The sequence below is a fragment of the Ahaetulla prasina genome, chromosome 4 (assembly GCF_028640845.1).
Source record: "Ahaetulla prasina isolate Xishuangbanna chromosome 4, ASM2864084v1, whole genome shotgun sequence".
Lineage (NCBI taxonomy): Eukaryota > Metazoa > Chordata > Lepidosauria > Squamata > Colubridae > Ahaetulla > Ahaetulla prasina.
In genome coordinates, this window is record NC_080542.1 from 54,451,746 (window position 1) to 54,467,113 (window position 15,368).

The 15,368-nt window shown below is 39.7% G+C and overlaps 1 protein-coding gene across 3 annotated transcripts in view; it reads left to right on the forward strand.

Moving 5' to 3' along the window:
* The first annotated feature begins 2,183 nt into the window (after nucleotides 1–2,183).
* WNK4 (WNK lysine deficient protein kinase 4) overlaps nucleotides 2,184–15,368 on the forward strand; it is a 48,104-nt gene continuing 34,919 nt past the window's right edge. For all 3 annotated transcript variants that reach the window (XM_058183174.1, XM_058183172.1, XM_058183173.1), the window contains exon 1: nucleotides 2,184–2,793. In XM_058183174.1, the coding sequence (XP_058039157.1) occupies nucleotides 2,257–2,793 (537 nt within the window). In that variant the 5' untranslated portion in view covers nucleotides 2,184–2,256. The remainder of the gene's footprint in view (nucleotides 2,794–15,368) is intronic.

The following is a 15,368-nucleotide window of genomic DNA, read 5'->3' on the forward strand; positions in this document are numbered from 1 at the left end:
CAATCTCAGGGAGAAAGGACAGTTTATGCATTATTTGGTCTTCTGCCTTCAGTTCTCTCTTGTTTTTGCATTCAGCTACAGCACAAATGCGTATAGTCAAGGTTATGATTTTCCCAGTTGCAATGTATGGCTGTGAAAATTGGACCATAAGGAAGGCTGAGCACCAAAGAATTGAGTTATTTGAACTATGGTGCTGGAGAAGACTCCTGCGAGTCACTTGGACTGCAAGTTGATCAAACCAGTAAGTCCTAGAGGAGACCTACCCTGACTGCTCTTTAGAAGGCAAGATCCTGAAGATGAAACTCAAATACTTTGGCCACCTAATGAGAAGGAAGGACTCACTAGAGAAGAGCCTAATGCTGGGAATGATTGAGGGCAAAAGAAGGAGGAGACAGTAGAGAATGAGATGGCTAGATGGAGTCACTGAAGCAGTCGGCATGAGCTTAAATGGACTCTGGGGGATGGTAAAGGACAGGAAGGCTTGGAGAATGTTGTCCATGTAGTCACAATGGGTCAGACACGACTTTGCAACTAACAACAATAACAGCAGCACAAAGGCCTTGAGAAAGCTGAACCAGGTACCACTAAGATTGATTAAAAAGAAATCACTGTGGAAATTGAGAAAAAAGTCATTTATAATCCAATTGGTCTGATGCCACATATAGGCAATTTATGGAATTAGTTCAGCTAAGTGGGATATATTGCTAGAGTAGACTTTTCATCATTAAGAGGTTCAACGGGGACTACCTTAACTAAGGATTTCCATGACATTGTAGGCCAGCAAGAAATACAACAATTTCTCTTTATACACTTTTTGCATCCTGCATCCCCATTCATGTCAGGATAAAGCTTCTGGGATGGCTTTTGGTGCAGAAAAAGTAAGCCACAAAGAATTACATATAATAAACTCATTAACAGTCAAGATGCCTACAAGTTTCAATTTGGAGTTAAGGAATCTACTATCCCAGTTCTAGTATAGATAAGATTTCTATCTAAAGACATGATGCCAAAATTTCATTAAAATAAAAAACTTTTGGCACAATCTTGAACAAATTGTTACAAATCAGTTTCATCTTTAATTTGTTGAGGAATAGTATCTGACTCACATTCATAGATGAAAAACAACAGTGCCAAAACTGCAAAAGGGTGAAGCCTGTTGTTGGTAGTCATTCCTAAAAAGCGGCTTTGGCTTGAAGGGAGGAGGGTTGGGAAGTTCTGTCCCATCACTATATGAGACAACAGGGGTTGCAGGTGCATTTGCAGGGGTGAAATCCAGCAGGTTCTGACAGGTTCTGGAGAACCGGTAGTGGAAATTTTGACCAGTTCGGAGAACCAGTAGTGGAAATTTTGACCAGTTCGGAGAACCGGTAGTGGAAATTTTGACCAGTTCGGAGAACCAGCAAATGCCACCTCTCTGGCTGGCCTCAGAGTGGGGTGGGAATGGAGATTTTGCAATCTCCCCCCCCCCAGTGTGGAGGAAATGGGGATTTTGCAGTATCCTTTCCCTGCCACGCCCACCAAGCCACGCCCACAGAACCAGTAGTAAAAAAATTTAGATTTCACCACTGTGTATTTGCATATATTTTTAGGGTTAGAATCAGCTGCAATGAAAATAGATTGGTAAACTCAAATCCTGTTTTAAAAAGCAAACATTTTGAGTCATTCAAGTTTATGTCGTCTCATCAAAAAGTCAAGGCATGGCAGAGAATACAGAAATTTGCTCGGCCCACAAACTTTTACCTTGTCAACTGCCATAAAAGTAGGAAAATATGAAGGCAATGACGATCACAATACAGTTGGCCTCCATTGACGCACTTGGGATTTTAAGAGGCTTTTTCATTTAAAGGCGTTTTCCCAAAGCAAAAGTAACACATTTTGCATTTCTATTACCCATTAAAAAACAGCAGGAGTGGCGGCGGCGGCAGCACGATATCCCGTTGCTAACCTCTTGCTACCCTCGAACACACGAGTTACTGAGTTTAAAGAAGCCCTTGGAAGGGTACGCGATTCCAGCCCTCTGGGGTGGGCGTGTCGTGTCGGTGCAGTGCACTGTGGCTTCCTTGGGGAAAAAAGAGGTAGGCGGCGAGCAGAACATAACAGGTTAGTTAAAATAGGGGAGGAGAAAGCAGCGCGGTCTCCCGATCAGGCCTGGAGGGGGCGGTGCAACCGCCGAGCGCATTTAGCGGCTGCTTGGCCGCCGGCTTAGTAGCAAGCGGTTGCGCTCCGATACAGCGCGTTTTCTTGTACGGCCGTCCGATGCTGCAGGCTTCGCACTCGGGCCCCGGTGGCGACCCGCTCACGCCCCAGCCCGATAGGATGGACCAGACTAGCTGCGACAAAGATGAAGATGCTGGCCAGGCTGAGGGTCCTCGGACCCTCGGAGTCTCTGGTCGCCGCGCATCAGCCTACAAAATCAGCCGTCGAAGTTCGTCCGAGCTTGGATTAAGGAGCTACGGCAGCGAAGCCCCCGCTGTAGCCGCAGGTCCCGACCCCATGGATTTGGAGGGGATGGAGCCGCTCGCTACAGCTTTAGAAAGTTCTAGGTCTCGAGGTCTCCTCGAGGGATCCGCAAGCAGCGAGAGTTCTCCCGAAACCATCTCGTTACTCCGTCTGCTCTCCGCGGAGATCCGCCAAGAACAAGAGAACGAAGAGGCTGAGACCCGGGCCGTCGCCACGTCCCCGGACGGTCGCTTTCTCAAGTTTGACATCGAAATTGGCCGCGGCTCCTTCAAGACTGTTTACAAAGGGCTAGACACAGAGACCACTGTCGAAGTCGCTTGGTGCGAGCTGCAGGTTAGTAAAGTGGGCGTCCTACGTTTCCTAGCAAGAAGGGCTCCTGAGGACCCTGAATAGATAAAAGAAAGAGTTCAAAGTGCAGCAGGCTGAATCCCCTGGAAATATATTTGTCTGCGACAGAGCAGTTTGGTTTGGGAAGATGATAGTTTAGACACGTGGGAAATATTTATGGTTAGGAGGATAGTGAAGAGAGAGGAAGGGAGTGCCTTTTGACTTTGGGGAGAGTTTGAAATGGGAGGAGGGTTATGCCAAATGTTAAGATAGATATACTGTAGCTCCATTGTGCAAACAATAATTCAAATGACAAGTCATTTTACTGGATTGTAGTTTGGTCAAAGTTTGAAGCATTTACATCCTTGTTTTTTCCATAAAGTATTTGCACATGGTGTATTTGAGTATTACACCTAACATATACATTTTCCTGTCACTTCTAAAATCTTGTGTTTCTGGTTCTTCGATTTATATTGTTACTAGGTTTTTCACCAGTTTGGAGGCAATTGATTCAATATTTCTCCCATTTTCAAGGGAAAAGGGCATTGAAAATATAATTGTGCTTAGAAGTAGTGTAAAATGAATATTTAGACCAGTCTAGAAAACTTTAAATCAAGCCTGTGTCAAAATGTAATACTTTTATTAGAAAGTTAGCAATGCTGCCTCTGACAAATTATCTTCTAGAAGAGTGTTTGGAGAATTAGAGAAGATGAGTAGATGATCCATGTGGGAAGCAGAGAAAACATTCTGAAACCAAAATGGGATAAATGAGAGCTAGTTACAATTGAGCCAAGAAGAGGCAGTGATGGAGTGCCTGTAATTGAAGCAATTAATAAGTAGGCCTCTTTTTGCTTAGATTTCAGTAAGGAAGGAAGACCCTACTTCACATCTTAAAGTTATTAGTTGAACTTCCTTATCTATCCTTGAAAAATATCAGGGAGCATTCTCCTGCGCTACTGTGGTGTAATTACTACTGCATTTTTTTTGTGATTGCCTCAGCCACTATTGTGGGTTTGTAGATGTTTCAAAATAATCTAAGACTATTCTGGAAGTCTTATTTTACATATATCATTATTACTTTATTTGTTCAACCATTCATTTTTATAAAGTTGTTCCTCCCAAAGCAACCCAGTAGTGCAATTTTAAAAAAAACCACAGTAGAATTGCCAATCCTAAATGTTAGCTAAGATATACAAAATAAAATTTCTTTTTTTCTCCCTTTTTACAAAAACTTACTGGAAAAACTGTTATCCTGAAAATGCTGAAGCATAATTATATAGAGATATAATTATTATAGGTGATGTTTTAATTATACTGATTGTAATTAGCTGACCTTTGGACATAATTACTTCAAAGGATGATTAAATAACAACTCCCAGAATTCCTATACACTCCTGATGCTGGATTTGATGGGAGTTGTAATACAAACAACCTGGAAAGTATTATGGTTTTTTTTCTTTTAGAGATAAATTACCTATTATGAGCTATTTTTGCCATAGTTTTCCTCCAGATATGAGAAACGGGCAGAGCAATGGCATAGTCAGAATTAATAGGACCCATAACTTGTGTCCAGTTGGAGAAATGTGTACTTGGAAGTTTAACTTGAAGACTTTTGTCTTCAATCTCAAGTTCAAGATTTATTTCTCAAAAATGAGGGAATGATCTTCTGTCTGGACTTACGCAGTCACATTTTTTTAGAACTTAGCCATGTTATCCACCCAGGTTCCTAGACTGAGGCCTGACACAAACTGACCTTCCTTTGAGTATTACTTCCAGTAACTCCTGCAGAATGAATTGAAGTAAAAGTATATATTGGCAAAATTGCCTTTTCCCATGGATTGAAAGGTGCAATTGCCCCTGCTTTTTCATCCCATCAAGATTAGTTTCTAGTTTCCAGGACATAGCACGATAGGGTCAGGGAAAGTGCTAGGCTGGCAGCTATTTTCTTTCCTTTGTTGCCAGAGGGATTAATTCATCAGAGTTCAATGTGACTTGCTTGGCAAGTCATGTGCCATAAAGGTATGGAAGTATATTCCCTTAGTATCTGTAACTAAATGTTTATGACTGGGACATATATGAGAATACTAGTAGTTTGGGTTTCTAAGAATAGTAAAAGGAATCCTTCAGGTTGTAGAAAAATAGTTAAGAGAAATGTGATATTTTTTCTGAGAGTAGGTAGTAGTAGAAAGTCTTAGGAATAGAGAAGGCCAAAGTTCTTACTTTTCCAAGCACTAAACCAGTTTTCTAAAGGAATTTGTCTAATCTTTGTTACCTTAGTTTAAAAGAACATTTTGCTTGATTAAGTGTTTGTGGAAAGCTTCTGTAATTCAGTACTGTAAGTAATATAAACAGAGTTTTAAAAAATACAATGTCTAGGTCCATTTATAGGATTTTAGCTAAATAGTGTTTTCTAAAGTCAGATAATTGTTTAAAACAGCTATAGCCACTAATTTGAGTAGTAAACTCCAGTAGCAAATCCCAATTAAGTTAGTACAACTTCCATCAACTACAGCTGGTGGTAGTTATGCTAAATGGCAGCAGCTGTAGTCAATCAAGTCTAGACAGCAACCAAGATAAGAAAGATTGATGTAGCTAATTGGATAACTGCAACTAAAAAAAAAAGGACAAATGGGACTTCTCTCTTTTTCTTTTCTGCCACTTTCTGACTTCTTAGAAAATGTTCTTCCAGTCCCAAAATTCTTGCTTGCCCAATTCTTGGCAAGCAAATGTAACTCACTGAGAAGCCTTACAGTATCTCCTCAGTTTTAGGCGTCATCTCAGTTTTTCTTTCTTTTTTTCCTCTCTGCTATATGTTATGATTACTTAAGTTCCTGCTGCTTAACTCAAGCAGTTTGGGCACCTTTTGCATTTTCTTTTTATTCTCTAAAATTCATTCTTGCTTTTTATTCTCCAAAAGTTCAGCCAATGGCCAATAAAGGGCATTAATGTCCCTATCACCCATCTCCTCCCAATATATGACTGTATGACTAACTTTGTTACTGGTATCCTTAAGATTTATATTGACTGTTTCCCTATGGTTATCATAAAATTTGTACCTTATGATTTTTAACAAATGTATCTTTTCTTTTATGTACACCGAGAGTGTATGCACCAATTCCTTGTGTGTCCAATCACACTTGGCCAATAAACAATTCTATTCTAATCTATGTTTTGATGATGTGAACCAGAATCCCTATAAATAGCTCTTGGCATAAGGACCCTTTATCAGCATTCTCCACTTTGAAGTTTATGAAAAATTATATTGTATCCAGGAATTTTATTTCAGCATTCAATCTTGGATTCCACTATTATGGAATCAGATATGGAATATCAGAGAGAAAGATTTCTGCTGTATGCTTAGGTAGAGAAAGTAGGAAATTACAACTAATGGGCCAAAGTTTAATGAGTGAATCTGTCCTAATGCATAGCTAGCATGGTGAGATATTAATCCTTTTTTTTTTGATGAAAACCTCAGTGTTCCTAAATTATTTGCCTGAGGACAAGAGGAAATTGGTAAGCTATGTCAGAATGAAACGTAGTTATGCAAAACATTAATATGACTAGTCACATGTAGGTTTATGTCACTAGGCTATAGCTAAACCTATTATTCTAAGAAGGCATGGGTTGCTGAGCTTAGATCACTGGATTTATCTAAGAAGACTGGGTTATATACGGAGGACTTGCCTTTGAATATTAACTTGCATTTCTTTGAACTCAATGGAGATCCATATTTGATACTAACCCATGTTGAAACAATATTTGCTCACTTTACCTAGGACTAGGCAAGGGTCATCATGGACAAATGAGTTTTAAAGATTGCAGATATAACTATCAAATATAGACCATGACTATCTCCCCTTCAAAGGCATTTTCCAGTTATCCCCATTTTACTTGCTCTGAAGAAGAAAATGTATATTTTCAGAAGGAGATAAATCTATCTCAGTTGAGTTCTAGTCTCGGTCATTTCTTCTTTTGGTTCTTTACTGTTGCTGCTGAATGAAGATTGCTGTAATTCACAATATCAACATTTTAATTTTGCTCATGTAGTAATTTCCCCTAAATGGAATTTTTGTTCACAATCTCCTAAATCTACAAAGAAGACTGCTTAGAGTACATGAATGAAGAATGCTTATTTCCACAACTCCATAAGACAGTGTCATGTAAACACACACATGTATTCTTTTATTCACCAAGTACATGGCAATAATTGCTTCTCTTTTTGGAATTATGTTTCCTTTTATGCATGATTGGTTAATCATAGCTCCTTCTAAAACCAGACCTCTGCATTATTTCAGTACAACTCTTTTAGATAATTCAGCCTTTGTGCAAATTTTATCAAATCTCTTATCAAATAGATCAGAAATTTCCAATTTGTTACAGCAATGATGGATTTTAGACATGTTATATTCTAGCAAATGTGCTTGCAGCTATTGTTGAAGCTATTTCTTGGTTGTCATTTCTATGGAAATGTTAGAAGTTTCTTGAATCTGAAGGCAGCCACTACAATATGCTTATTAAAACATTATTTGAGGATTCACTAGAGTATTTGTCTCCATATAACATGGCAGTTCAACCATGCTATACACACCTCCTATTATTATTATTATCTCTGTCTTTCTATAAAGGCAAGATTTAACCCACTGTTACCTTCCTCTATAATCGTTTTTTAAATTCTTTTTAGTATCTTTTTAAAATCAAGTTTTTCTGGTTCAGCATGACTAAGGTTGATTATTATTTATTACAATCTGTTTATATGAGGCTGCTTCTGAAAATCAACCAGAAGTTACTGTTGGTATTGAATGCAGCAGTCTGAATTGCTAATAGGTATTTATTAACTACCAAGAACATATTATACCCACGATCTTTGGTTGCCTATAAATTTATCTGTGTGGTTCTAAATGCTGATTTTGATCTATAAAGCTTATAAGACTTGATGGCAAAAATACCTTATAGACTACTTCCTCCAAACCGAACCAATTCATCCAGCACGTGTAACACAGGAAAAGCTCCTGGTAATCTCACCTTTAAGGAAAACAAGAACATCACAGCAAGGAGATTATACATTTCAATTGCATGGAAACATTTTCCTATAAATTGTTTGTTTGTTTGCTTGTCAAATTTAGGCCCATCTCACTATCCAAGTGACTCTGAGTGGTTGACAGATTAGTTGCCATATTCATGGCCTTCTAGAAAATAATGAATTATTCTGGAGGGAGTTTCAGATTTGAATTTCATTTACTATTATATTAGTAAATGATGGAGTATGCATTGCTGTAAGAATATTGCATTCTGATATATTAATTTATTATGGAAAGTCTGTTTAATGTAACATTTAAGGCACCAGGCTGGAAACTAGGAGACTCTGAGTTCTAATCCTGCCTTAGGCACAAAGCCAGCTAGGTGATTTTGGGCCAGGGCCATTTCCTCTCGCTCAGCAGAAGGAAGCAGACAGTGGCACCATTTCTGAAAATCTTGCCAACGAAACAGCAGAGACTAGTCCAGAGAGTCACTAGGAGTCAACAGTGGTTCAAAGGCACAAAAAAACCCTAGTATGATAAGGTTTGGGTATTGTCATATTTCTCCTCTCTTCCTCCTTGGATGTTGTAATATATACATTTCATGTGGATGTTAATTTGTATTTACTATATTGTGTGCTGTATTTAAACTGTTATTAGCTATCCAAAGTCATGATACATAAATGATCATACAAATTGAAACAAACAAGCAAATATGGCTATGTACTGTAAAGACAACTATTGTCTTTAAAGACAACCTGCTATGTCATAATGAAATTGGCAGCATACAAATCTGATAAATAAAAATAACTACGTGGTTCAGTGAGCCTTAGCAGCTTTTTAAAATCTAAGTCACAGTTTAGCAGTAAAAATGTATAGAAAATGATTGTATCGTATGATTTTTAAATGATACAATTAACAGCAAGTGACACAATGTCATTAACATTAAGAGAGGGTATAATAGCCATTGAAAGATATGAATCTGTTTCATGCAAACTGAATCTGTTCATATAGAAATTTGTAACATCTAGAAATCTAACTCATTTATTGTGGTACATTAACACCCATGTACTTGATTGAGTCCTTAAAGCATATACGTAAGTAAATTTACTATAAGTTAAGCAATTCCATTCCATCTGATATTTTTTAATTGAAGAATTATCATTTTAATTCATCAAAATTAAATCTTCCAGGCCCCAGGTTCCGAATCCTGCTAATTTTTTCGAATACTTACGTCAGATTAGTGTTTTTATCTGAAAGAAAAAAATATTTTGGGGGGGGAATAATAAATCTTTGAAATGGAGAAGTTGTCATGGATTGGTTGAGAATCTGGTAATGGAAGCCAATGATTTTTCTCTTCTGTGTCTGCTCTTCCCTTTTCTTGTAGTTTATTTTACATTCTGGATTATCATCTTTTGGGAAAATGTGCAGGTCTTTTGGCATAGATATTGATTTATTTTTCTTCAGTAGTTAGCAAAAAGCTAAGCGGTGATGTTAATTCATTAGACAGTAAGCAAATAAAAGAGCTTGTGATGATGTGACTGATGTCCAAAGAGTGAAGATACCTTAAATATTTGAAATTCTGGAATCCACTTATTGTTTCTCCTTAATAATTCTCTGCTTTTGGCTATTCTTCCTTTCTGTCATGTAAAAAAAATGAATTTAGACCATGAATTCCCAATTCTTGTTACATCCAGAAAAGTGAATAGTATAGTTGTTTGCCTTCTATATGTCCAATTTGGATTTTTTAAAACTCAGGCAGGTTTGTATCACCTTATTTAGAATTAGCATTTTATGAGCTTTGTTTCACACCTTGGAACTCATTGCTGTCTAGGTCTATCTCATTTTCCTGCTACACAGAGTCACAGTGACAGCTGCAAATAATTATTTGCAAATAAGGTAAATATCCTTGAAATATAATGATAGTGTTCCAAGCTAAATATCCTTGAAGTATGCAGATAGTGCTCTAGCTCAGAGGTCTCCAACCTTGGCAACTTGTGGACTTCAACTCCCAGCTTTTGGCTGAGGAATTCTGGGAGTTGAAGCCCACAAGTTTTAAAGTTGCCAAGGTTGGAGACCCCTGCTCTAGCTGGGTGCAGGACAAGAACCCCAACAGTTAGCTTTTATTTATGCTTATGCCCTGAAACTAGGTAGATCTTGATTATTCTCCCACATTCTGTTCTTACATCCATGGCAAGGGCTTTGATGATTGTACTGGGGGGGGGGCATATAAATCTTCATCAACTACAGTATGAAGAAGTGGGATTATAAGTATTAAAATTATTTCTGGGAATCTGCATCCTTTTGTATTCTTTGCCATCCTATTTAGTACATTTACAGTTTGGCCTCAAAATAAAGGGAATGCTTTTCAGTGGTAAGAAAGAGGTTTTCTTAGGTGGGAATTAGGATATTGGTTGGGTCTTGCCTCAAAGTGACTTAGTGTAACCTTGAACTTTTTTTTTTCACATCAAGGTTGCGAAGTTGATGATAATTTACTAGAAACCAGATGCTAAGAAAAAACACTCTACATATACTCAAAAGTAACAATGGTTGCTTTCTCATAACTGAATTTAAATGCTAAATTAGAAAACTGGTGGGGGGGGGCATAAAATTGGTTGCCTCTACTGGGCAGGTTTTGACAGAGGACTAAACCTGTTGGCCTGATATGGTGCAAGATTTTAGTACAAACGTGATCTCTGGGCTTCTTCCAAATACAGAATTAGCTCTTTAAGGCTATTCTGGAATAGATTTAAACTTCTTGTAATCAAGCAAAGCTGCTCAGAGATATTTTGGGGAAAAGTTCTATTTAATTGGTAAATGATTGACTGGATGGATATATTGATAGACTTCTTTATCTTAGCCTAAAGCTGGCCCCGATTTCATTGACATAAGTGTAGAATGGTTGGGCACAGAAGGGTGGGGGTGCTCCTCGTTGAAATGTGTCCACCGGGTTTCCATGCATTTCATCAGCCGAGGGTTCAAGGCAGGGTTGGGGGGGTTGCGGTGATTATTAATGAGAGTTTGGAGCCGAGGGAGGTCTCTGTCCCGCAGACAGCCGGCTGTGAGTCTCTCTTTCTGCGGTGGGGCCAAGGGGTACAGGTGGGCTTACTGATCACGTACCTGGCTCCCTGCCACGTGACAGCAGCCCTGCCTGAGCTGCTCGATGTGATAGCCGAGTTGGCAGGTGATACCCCCAGACTTATGGTCATGGGGGATTTCAATCTGCCGTCGGTAGGCGAGACATCATCGACAGCTCGGGAGTTCATGGCCTCCATGGCAGCCTTGGACCTGACCCAGTTAATGAATGGGCCCACACACACTGGGGGACACACGCTGGACTTGATTTTCGTCTCAAGACAGTGGCTGAATGACCTGGATGTGGGGGATTTAGTCATCACTCCCCTGCCATGGACAGATCATTCTCTCCTTCACCTGGACTTTCAAACTGCAAACCCTTACCTCAGGGAGACGGAGCCCGTTCGGTGGTTCCGTCCCAGGCGCCTGATGGACCTGAGTAGGTTCCTGATGGAGCTTGGGCCGATACCTGAGGATCTGGCCCACGGCTCAGCCGAAGAACTCGTTGGCACCTGGGAAAGGTACCTGGAGGAAACTGTTTATCTAGACCCATGCCAGTCCAGCTTCAGGCCTGAGTACAGTACAGAGATGGCTTTGGTCGCGTTGGTTGATGATCTCTGGAGGGCACGGGACAGAGGCTGTTCCTCTGATCTTGTCCTGTTAGATCTGTCAGCGGCGTTTGATACCATCGACCATGGTATCTTGCTGCGACGGTTGGGGGGGTTGGGGGTGGGAGGCACCGTTTTGCGGTGGTTCTCCTCCTACCTCTCCAACCGTTCGCAGACAGTGTTGACAGGGGGGCAGAGATCAACCGCTAGGCAACTCACTTGTGGGGTGCAGCAGGGGTCGATTCTCTCGCCTCTCCTGTTCAACATCTATATGAAGCCGCTGGGGGAGATCATTCGTGGTTTTGGGGTGAGTTGTCAGCTATACGCTGACGATACTCAGCTGTACATTTCCACCCCGAACCACCCCAACGAAGCCGTCGATGTGATGACTCGATGTGTCTTGAGGCCGTTCGGGTCTGGATGGGGACGAACAGACTCCGACTCAACCCATCCAAGATGGAGTGGCTGTGGATACCAGCATCCCGACACAGTCAGCTTACCCCATTGCTGACTGTGGGGGGGCGAATCGTTAGCCCCCAGGGAATCGGTGCGCAATTTAGGCGCACGGCTGTCTTTAGAAGACCATTTGACGGCCGTTGCCAGGGGAGCTTTTTATTAGGTCCGCCTGATTCGCCAATTGCGCCCTTTCCTGGATCGGGACTCGTTATGCACAGTCACTCATGCCCTCATCACTTCCCGTCTGGATTACTGCAATGCTCTCTACATGGGGCTCCCCTTGAAGAACACCTGGAGGCTCCAACTGGTACAGAATGCGGCCACGCGGGGGATTGAGGGAGCACCTTGTAGCTCCCATGTAACACCTGTCCTGCGCAGGCTGCACTGGTTGCCGGTGATTTTCCGGGTGCACTTCAAGGTGTTGGTCATCACCTTTAAAGCGCTCCATGGCATGGGACCGGGATATTTACAGGACTGCCTGCTGCCGCCAGTTACCTCCCATCGTCCAGTGCGTCCAGTGCGCTCTCACAGGGAGGGCCTCCTTAGGGTGCCATCGGCCAACCAATGTTGGCTGGCGGCCCCCAGGGGAAGAGCGTTCTCTGTGGGGGGGCCGGCCCTGTGGAATGAGTTGCCGGTGGAACTCCGTCTTCTCCCTGATCTTCGGACCTTTAAGCGGGAGCTCAAGACCTTCTTTTTTCACCAAGCGGGGCTGGCCTGATTGATTTTAATATTGTGGGTTTTTAATGGGCTTTTAACAGCGGTTTTTATCTTTTTGTAATTTTTCTTATTTAATATTTTTAATCATACAGCATTTAAATTAGATTTTTAAACTTGGTATTGTATTTTTAAAAAATTTGGATTATTGTTGTTTTATCTGCTGTACACCGCCCTGAGTCTCCGGAGAAGGGCGGTATAAAAATGTGAAAAAATAAATAAATAAATAAATAAATAAATAAATAAATAAATAGGATGCTGCAGAGTTGAATAGGAATCACAGGTGATGAGTAATTTATTTATTTATTTATTTATTTTATCACAACAATATATATAAGTATCATACAAAAAGATTATATAGTATATAAACATATATATGAGTAAATATTAGGAGGTATAAGCATATATATATATATATATAAGAAGAAGAAAAAGAAAAACAATAGGACAGGAACGGTAGGCACGTTTGTGCTCTTATGCATGCCCCTTATGGTCCTCTTAGGAATGGGGTGAGGTCAATAATAGAAAGTTTTTGGTTAAAGCTTTTGGAATTATGGGAAGAGACCACAGAGTCAGGTAAAGTGTTCCAAGCACTGATGATTCTGTTACAGAAGTCATATTTTCTGCAATCTAGATTAAAATGGTTAACATTAAATTTAAATCTATTGGTTGCTCTTGTATTATTGCAATTAAAGCTGAAGTAGTCTTTAATAGGAAGGACATTACAATAGATGATTCTATGAGTTAAACTTAGGTCTTGTTGAAGGCAATGGAGTTCCAAGTTTTCTAAGCCTAGGATTTCAAGCCTGGTGGGATAAGGTATTTTGTTGTTTTCAGAGGAATGGAGAACTCTTCTTGGATATTTCTGGGCACGTTCAATTGTATTGATGTCAGAAATGTGGTGAGGGTTCCAGACAGGCGAGTTGTATTCTAGAATTGGTCTAGCAAATGTTTTTATATGCTCTGGTTAGTAGTGTAGTGTTTTTGGAAAAGAAGCTACGCAAGATTAAGTTTACAACTCTTAGAGCCTTTTTTGCTATGTAGTTGCAGTGATGTTCAACAGTTAGCAGATGCTAACTAAAAATTAAAAAAACTGACCAAGATTTACAATATCTTCTCACTATCTCTCATTCTCCCTCCCTCCCTCCCTCTCTTTTTTACTTAAAAGCAGTTCTTGTACTATGGAGACTTTTGTAGAAACACAGGATTTTCTGTCACTTATTCCTAAATAAACTTCTGTCTTATTTTTTTCTGCAGTTGTTCATTATGTTACCTATTAAAATATCTGTGGTCAGCAAACCACAAAGCTAAGCGGTTGGTACCCAGACTCTTCATCCAAAATGGGCTGTCTGGGTCTATTTCTGGTTTCTAGAAGTAGGTTCAGGCAACAATTTTATGCCTGCCTTCTTTTGTGGGGTAGGGGAAGTATAGGGAAGAAAAGTAATGAGGATGTCAGGAAAGGATAAATATTTATTGAAGTGACCTTCTTCTTGCAAATATTAAAGGGAAGAATTGGATGCTTTTGTGGTCCCAAGAGAAAAGGGAACAAACTTGAAATTGATATTGTGGGATCAGAATCAGGATTCAGGATTCAATAAATAGCAATATTTGCATTTATGAATGTATAAATGCAAACATTGCTATTTTGGGTGCCATGACTTTAAAGCAGAGTAGTAATTATTCCTATATGCTTAAGTTGCCAGACTTTTTCAGATACTGGATACTTTGGTAGGATGGGCAATTTGCACACTAGTCCCTATGTTATTTTAGTTTATATGCTTGTACCTTAAAAATTTAAGACCAATGATACTAAACCAATAAATAATATTATAGACATATGTATTTCTTTCACATAATTTGTTTAATTCCAATTAAGTAGGTGCCTGGAAAACAGGACTTCTGTGAAATATTCAGAGAGCACTATTTCTAAGAAATAAGGAAAATGCCAGAAATGGCTTTGCTCTTCTTTAATGAAATGGGAAAAGAGGGTACAATTACCAGTGCATTATGTAAAATGCTGATGTGTTAATTAATTCATTTATTGCAATATAATTTGTATGCTACCTATTCCCTATCTCCATTATTCCAAATGTTCTGGTCACATGTCCTTTCTTTAACTGCAGCTACTCTGCTTAGGGTTCTTCCACAATTTTAGCAATGACATTCTCTCAACTCTGAGATTCCTATGTAGTGTGAGTAGATAGTATGAATGGGCAGTGACTGATTCTAAAATGAGAGAAGGGGGATCCCGTAACTGGGAAAACTGCCCTCACAAAACCAGGGTTTTGCAGAATGGGAAAAAATGTCGGTGTATATGCTGGGACAATTTTCTTTAGTTATTTTGGATATGGATTCTACAACTATAGCAAAACCTAGCATTTAGAGTAGTTTCAGTACTGAGACCATGTGTGTGTGTAGACTAGAATGTAACCAATTAATTTCATTTGTCCCCTTTGAATCTTCACTGGTCTTTATTGCAAAAACTGTAACTTGCTTTAAGAGAATCTAGTTGGAGAGAAATGCTGCAATATGCAGAGTATGTAAGTGTAAATGTTGAAGGTATCATTACAAGGAGGTACCCTTTCTGGGCCTGGCATTCTTGATCATGTCCAAGATTAAGAGATATTCATCTTCAAACTTGGTCGATATCAATTACCTGAGGCTGCAGCAAAGGCCTGGAATAGTATTGGCTGGGTGTCAGTTCTTCAGACAG